The sequence below is a fragment of the Macaca nemestrina genome, chromosome X (genome assembly GCF_043159975.1).
Source record: "Macaca nemestrina isolate mMacNem1 chromosome X, mMacNem.hap1, whole genome shotgun sequence".
Taxonomy (NCBI): domain Eukaryota; kingdom Metazoa; phylum Chordata; class Mammalia; order Primates; family Cercopithecidae; genus Macaca; species Macaca nemestrina.
In genome coordinates, this window is record NC_092145.1 from 51188468 (window position 1) to 51195466 (window position 6999).

At 47.9% G+C, this 6999-nt stretch overlaps 1 protein-coding gene across 1 annotated transcript; it reads left to right on the top strand.

Moving 5' to 3' along the window:
• Positions 1-779: 779 nt before the first annotated feature.
• Positions 780-5818, top strand: LOC105499698 (ESX homeobox 1). Its single transcript, XM_011772465.2, has 4 exons — positions 780-974; positions 1167-1590; positions 3011-3056; positions 5077-5818. The coding sequence occupies exons 1-4, from the start codon at positions 893-895 to the stop codon at positions 5635-5637; spliced, it is 1113 nt and encodes a 370-aa protein (XP_011770767.2). The 5' UTR covers positions 780-892; the 3' UTR covers positions 5638-5818.
• Positions 5819-6999: the final 1181 nt, after the last annotated feature.

Consider the following 6999-nt stretch of genomic DNA (forward strand, 5'->3'; position numbering starts at 1 on the left):
AGCACGTTGGGTTTCTTGCAGCGTGCACCTGAGCAGCGGACTGCTCTTCAAACTCAGCCCCAAATTCCCGCTCCCGGAATGCACGGTGGGTTCTGAATTCAAAAATCCAGAGCAAGCAGCCTTCTAGCCAATCATTGCACCTTATCACTATCCTGACTTTGGCGCGAACTGTACAGAACTAGATAGTCCTATCCATTTGTCACCAATTTCTAGTAGGGGAGAGTCGTTCTCAGAACCCAACTGCATGGTAGACTAACAAGTTCACTTTTGCATGTTTGGGCTGCTGAACGCTCCGCGCTTTCTTCAACGCCATCTCTGGGTCTTTTCCGTGGGGGAAGCAAAGGGCATTGCTCCACCCAAGTGCTGCGAGGTAAAGAGGGTTGGGCGGAGGAACACTGCCAAAATACCTCTCCACAAGCTAGTGTGAGGTCTCAACCCACCCCCTCGCCCCCAAATCGGCTTTCACAACCCAGTCGCTTTTTCCAATCCCGGTCTCCGCTCAAGTTGGAAGTAGTTAGTTAAGCGACCACTTGGAGCTACTGTTCCCCGCACAGCATGCTCACTACCTGCACCATGCTTGCGCACGCTCGCCCTATTTTTTGTACGCCCTGGACACTAATGCGTCCCCACGGGGTCGCACTCACAACTAGATGTACTGTGAATGCTAATAGGGGGCGTTTAACCGACGCGTGTGCGTACGCTTTGAACCTGCGGAAGGCACCGTACCGCTATATAGGGCGCGCAAGTGCCAGACGGCGCCAGAAAGAGGTCCCGGCGCCAGAAAAGCGCTCGCCCGAGCCATTGGTCCCAGAGCCAGTTCCAACCCCGGGATCGCCGCGGAGCCCGCGCAGAGTCTGCAGAAGTGCACGGCTTTATCGACAGCACTTGAAGCATGGAGGCTCTTCGCGAGTACACCAACAGTGATATGGGCTACCGCAGCCTGGCAGTCGGCGAGGACATAGAGGAAGTGAATGGTTAGTGCTTGGACAGGGACAGGAGCTTTCGCGAACTCCAAAAGAGGAATTTTTCCCTGGGAGAGGCGAGCAGACGGGACGCTGCGCGGCTGTCGCAGTTGCTCTTCCATAGCGGGTCCCCTGCCTCCTCCAGCCCTCGCGCCGTGGGCTCCAACGCCCTGGGGTCTCTCTTTTGCTTTCCTCCCTTCCCAGATGAGAAACTTACCGTGACCTCGCTGATGGCAAGGGGAGGAGAGGACGAGGAGAATGCACGGTCCGAACCTGAGTACGGAGCAGAAGCAGAAAACAACGTTGGCACGGTGGGGTTCGTCCCCTCGGACGACCAAGACCGTGAGGGTGGCGGTGGCCACGAGCCGGAGCAACAGCAGGAGGAGCCGCCCCTGCCCGAGCCGGAGCAACAGCAGGAGGAGCCGCCCCTGCTCGAGCCGAAGCAAGAGCAGGAGGAGCCGCCCCAGGCAACCGTGGAAGGGCCACAGCCGGCGGAGGGGCCACAAACCGCTGAGGGGCCAGAGCCCCCAGAGAGGAAACGCCGCCGCCGCACCGCGTTCACCCAGTTTCAGCTGCAGGAGCTGGAGAACTTTTTCGATGAAGCTCAATACCCCGACGTTGTGGCGCGGTAAGTGGCCTGCCCCGGAGGCGCCCAGTTCATCCCGAGACCCTTTCACTCTCCTCCCGAGCCAAAAGCCACGTACGGGGCTCACGGGCGCTGGCTCCGCCCTTGCTTTTTGAGGGATGTGGGGGGCGGGGCGCGGAGGATGTAAAAGACTGGGGCGGGACTAGGGTAAAGCGAGTCAGGGAGGGTCCGATCCCGCCTTTATTTAAAATTTTGGCAGTTTGCTCATCATGGGTTGTTTTTGCATTAATTTTGATACGTTTTAATATTGCATTAAAATAGTATTGAGTTTTTAAGCGCCATTTACCTTGTGCGCGCGTGGCGAGCGCCTCACTCTTTTCGCTCTAGTAACCGCCCTGCCACGTGGAGCGCACTTTTACAACCAGGAGGCGGACTTTTGAGCTTTCGGTAGCCAGACACCCCTTTCCTTCGCTAGCCTCTTCGGAGCCCTCCTCGTACCGGCCCCCGTAGTGTACGAAGGGGCAGGCCTTTTCTGGCCAGGCTGGAATTGGGGGCAGGGGTCACCTGGACAGGTCAGAGTAGGGTTTAGGGGACCTTTCTGGCTTCGTTGTACTTAGCCTTCGCCCGGCAAAGAGCAAGAAAGAATTTCCCGAGGGCGTGCTTGGCCGATGTGGTTTGGAGTTCACTCCCTGAGAGTTCACCTCTCCCTTTTACAATAAACAGAAATACTGTGGTTCAATACAGCGCTTTAAAGGTGTTTTGGCATTTCATTTTTTTTTTTTTTCACGGACGGACTTCCCAAGGAAAGATTTCCAGGGTTGTTGTCTGCTGTTTCACAAACAGAAGAATTGAGTCATATTCAGCTAACAAACCATCGGGCGCTTTTACATATATTCCCTTTTTCTATCTTATTTAACAGCAAAGTCGTTCATGGGAAAAACTTCCCTAAAGCGAGTCCCAACCGTATTAGGGAGGTGCACTGGGAGGTGGGGGAAAACTGCATTGGGAGGTGGGGGATAGAAATAATGTACATTCATACACACACACACACACACACACACACACACACACACACACATATATATATATGTATTTTTATTTTTATTTATTTATTTTTTTTTTTGAGACGGAGTCTCACTCTGTGGCCCAGGCTGGAGAGCAGTGGCGTGATCTCTCCTGGCTGCAACCTCCGCCTCCCGGGATCAGACGATTCTCCTGCCTCAGCCTCCCGAGTAGCTGAGATTAAAGGCATGCACTACCATGCCTGGCTAATTTTTGTATTTTTAGTAGAGACAGGATTTCACCATGCTGGCAAGGCTGGTCTCGAACTCCTGACCTCAGCACCGTCTTCGGCCTCCCAAAGTGCTGGGATTACTGGCATAAGCCACTGCACCCAGCCACATTCATATTTCATTTTATCCACAACTCCAAATACTGAATATTTGTAATTTTCTTCCCTAAGAGAAAGACTTGCAGCACGCCTGAATTTGACTGAAGACAGAGTGCAGGTCAGTAAATCTTGAAAAAGCAATTTGGCAGGACAGCCATTCTAAAGCATGCTTTAGGTTTTGTCCTGGACATTCTCAAGTTTGTGTTTTTTGTTGTCTTTTCCATGGTTGGCAAATAAGTTTTGAATAGTAGGGGCTTTGGTGGTAGAAAATAGGATATGTAAACTTCAGATTATGGAAATTGCTCGTTAACAGAGGAAATATGATTTTCTAAAGAAAAAAATGACTGTTCTCCTATCTCTATCTATCTGTATCTGTCTTTCCTTCCATATAGTGTATGCACATGTGTATGTACATATATACATTTACATACACATATATGCACATGTATACACATACATACATACATATATTCCAATAAATAAGATTAACCTTCTTCTAACACTGGTATTCTCTAGGGAGAATGTTAGTTTTCCCTAAAGGATTACTTCTATATGGAGTCATGTTCGGGGCTCAATCTGACCTCGGAAGTAGTCAAATTAATGCACAGAAGAACTGAGTTTTATAAGAAAGTTCAACTGTACTAAATTATTTAAAATATTTAAAACCAAGCACAAGCACTTAGCTAAATGAGTGAATTTATATTTAGGCATTGGGATGAAGGAGTAATTCACACACAGAACACAGTACTTAAGTAGAGAGTGGCGGACCTAAGTTTTAATTTTTTTGGAAGATTTTGATGTCAGCCTGAAAACATTGCTAACGTATTGCAATGAAGTGGTAATGGGGGAGACATTCGTAAGCTTTGGAAAACTGTCTTTAAAAAATGAAACAAGGGTACATGTGCATAACGTGCAGGTTTGTTACATATGTATACTTGTGCCATGTTGCTGTGCTGCACCCATCAACTCGTCATTTACATCAGGTATAAAGTATAATAATAATAAATAAATTAAAAAAAAAATGAAACAAGGAAAAGAAAGAAGAATTTGAATAAAGTCCCCTTACCTAAGAAGGATGGAAAGCTTAGAGAAGAATTGTATACAGTCAAACACATGCATTGCAGATGTCACACAAATTCAACTTTATGAAACTACCAAATGCATAAGAGATTGTTCACTTTTTGTAAACACCTTAGAAAAAACATCTTAGATGTTTTATTCTTTTTGGTGGTATTATTTTGAAAAGGTGGGTTTTCTGGAATTTGATTGATTGGGGGGGTGTCTCGATTCAGGCAAGATTCTTACCTGTGTTGATTTAAAATACCTTTTCATTTACTCAGGCAGTAACGACTAATTTTGCAGGTCACGAGATCAAAAGTTGACTGTTTAAAATTACAGAAGACCATAGCTGCATCAAGGAAGTATTTGCAAAAAAAAAAAAAAAAAAGTTAGAATGGGCTTATTAGCTTTGCCTCAGGGTGTGTGTGTGAGTGCAGTGATGGAAATGCACTGCACGCCTGTGGGTGTGATGTCTGGAAAAGCAGTCCAACAAAGCAGACCACTGAATGCTGGAGTCCTGATGTGCCACAGGCCTAGCCTCAGGTTGGGATGATGTATCCTCTGCCTTCTCAGGGAAGCAAGGTAAACTCAGAGGAAAAGAAAAAAGGTTTGTTGACCTGCTTTTTTTCCCTCCCAGGGTTTACATAGGCCTCTCAATGGATTTCTGAAGGAAGAAAGAGCCAGAAAATACAAAGAAGGAAAAAAGACAATATTCTCATCTATTTCCAAATTCTACAGCATGAATTTCCCTAAAGACACTTTTAGTAGACACTCCCCTCCTTTTCTTTGCAAATATAGTATACTTATTTTATGAAATCAGTATTGAGAATACAGACCCAATATGGGCCCATACCAAAATTTGCCGTCTGTTGGCTTTGGTTATGTTTAAGCAGGGGTGACCACTAGCACATCTGAGCCCGCCCCTCCCTCACTCCTCTAAGATATTTCATCAATAAGAAAATAGCTTCACCTCTTGCAGTTTAAAGTCTCAATGGCATATAGAATTGCATGTCATGTTTTTTTCTATTATGACGTTAGCTGTTCAAAATACTAAACCAATTCATTTTTCCCCTCTGAAGGTTTGGTTTCAGAACAGAAGAGCCAAGTGGAAACGAAATCAGAGGGTGCTCATGTTGAGAAACATTGCTGCCGCCGCCCTGGCCCGCCCTGCGGAGGTGTTCTTGGGTGGCCCCTATAATGCCACTCCTTCTCTGGATCCTGCTTTGTGTGTTCATCTGGTGCCACAACTACCAAGACCACCTGTGCCACCTATGCCACCCAGGCCACCCATGGTCCCTATGCAACCCAGGCCACCCATGGCACCTATGCCACCCGGGCCACCCATGGCACCTGGGCCACCCAGGCCACCCATGGCACCTGTGCCACCCAGGCCACCCGTGGTCCCTATGCAACCCAGGCCACCCATGGTGCGTATGCCACCCAGGCCACCCATGGCACCTGTGCCACCCGGGCCACCCATGGTGCCTATGCCACCCAGGCCACCCATGGCACCTGTGCCACCCAGGCCACCTATGGCACCTATGCCACCCAGGCCACCTGTGCCTCGTATTGGCCTGGCTCCTGTACGCATCACATGGGCCCCTGTCATCAATAGTTATTATGCAGGTCCCTTTTTCTAAAGTAAGGTCTTCATGACAGTTTTTCCAAAGTTCTTTCCTGCCAGATAGAAATTGTGCACAGCACAGCATCAAGTAATTCGTTAGATACTTGTTAAATGAAATGGATAGATGAACAAAGTTGACGAATGCCCTGTTATTTTTGTAGGCCACATGATGGTAGTATTTTCAATAAAGATGTGACTTAACAGTACGTTGGTTTTGGATGCCAATTGGGGTCAGTAGAATACGGATGGGAATTGCTAAGGGAATGCAATTTGAGTAGAATGGTGAAGAGGCCTCTTCTCATCAGGTAATATCCCTGAGTCACCATCAGTATGTCCTGCACATCACAGAGCTTGCCAAGTGCCCGTGATGGATTTACATTGACCCATACATTTTCCTTCCACATTTCCCCCTACCCCATCCTCAACCCTCCACCCTGCCCCACTGGGAACATATAAATGTGCGGGATGGGAAGGGGTGAGTCTAGTGAGACAACAGTGCGTTTCCAGGGAGGGCCACGTTCCATTCATGCTAAGGAGCTCAGGCTAAATCATGAACTCTGAGAGAAACTTAACTGAGGGGCTACTCACAGAGCCTTGAGGGAACGGGACAGCTAAATGTGCATCTAGTACTCTCCAAATTCTGCTCCCTGCCCTTTTTATTATTATTATTATTTTGACAGGTCTCTCTGTCACCCAGGCTGGAGTGCAGTTACATGATCATAACTCATTGCACCCTCGAACTCCTAGACTCAAGCGATCCTCCTGCCTCAGCCTCCTGAGTAGCTGGGACTACAGGTGCACCACCAAGCCTGGCTAGTTTCTGTTGTATATTTTGTAGAGATAGGGGTCTCACTGCAGTGCCGAGGGTGATCTCAAACTCCTGTTCTCGAGCGATCCTCCTGCCTCCAGCCTCCCAAAGTGCTGGGATTACAGGTGTGAGCCACTACACGCAGCCTGCCCTCCACTTTGTGGAGGAGATAGTGGAATAGGAACTATTCTGGTCCAGAGGTTCTGCAACTTCAAGGGAGACACAAGAAGGGGTTCCATCAAGACCAGAAAGAGGTGCTCTCTCTTCTTCACCAGTAGGCCAGGAGAACCTATTACTGTAGCTTCCCCAGCTAAGAAGTGGGCAGTTACACCTTCCAGTGTATTTTTCACCTTCAACATCTTTGAGAGAATCCTGGTTCCTGCCAATTAAATTGAAAGGGAAACTTTTGGTTTAATGCTGCTCAAAGCAAGAGATGGTCGGTGAGCAATGTTCCAGAATAATCACTCATTGAAAAGCGGTCAGACCTTTGCTATGCCTGCAATCTTTACACAAATCTGCTTCAGTAGGAAGCAATAAAAACCAAAATGGAGGAGGGGGAGGAAGCCAAGC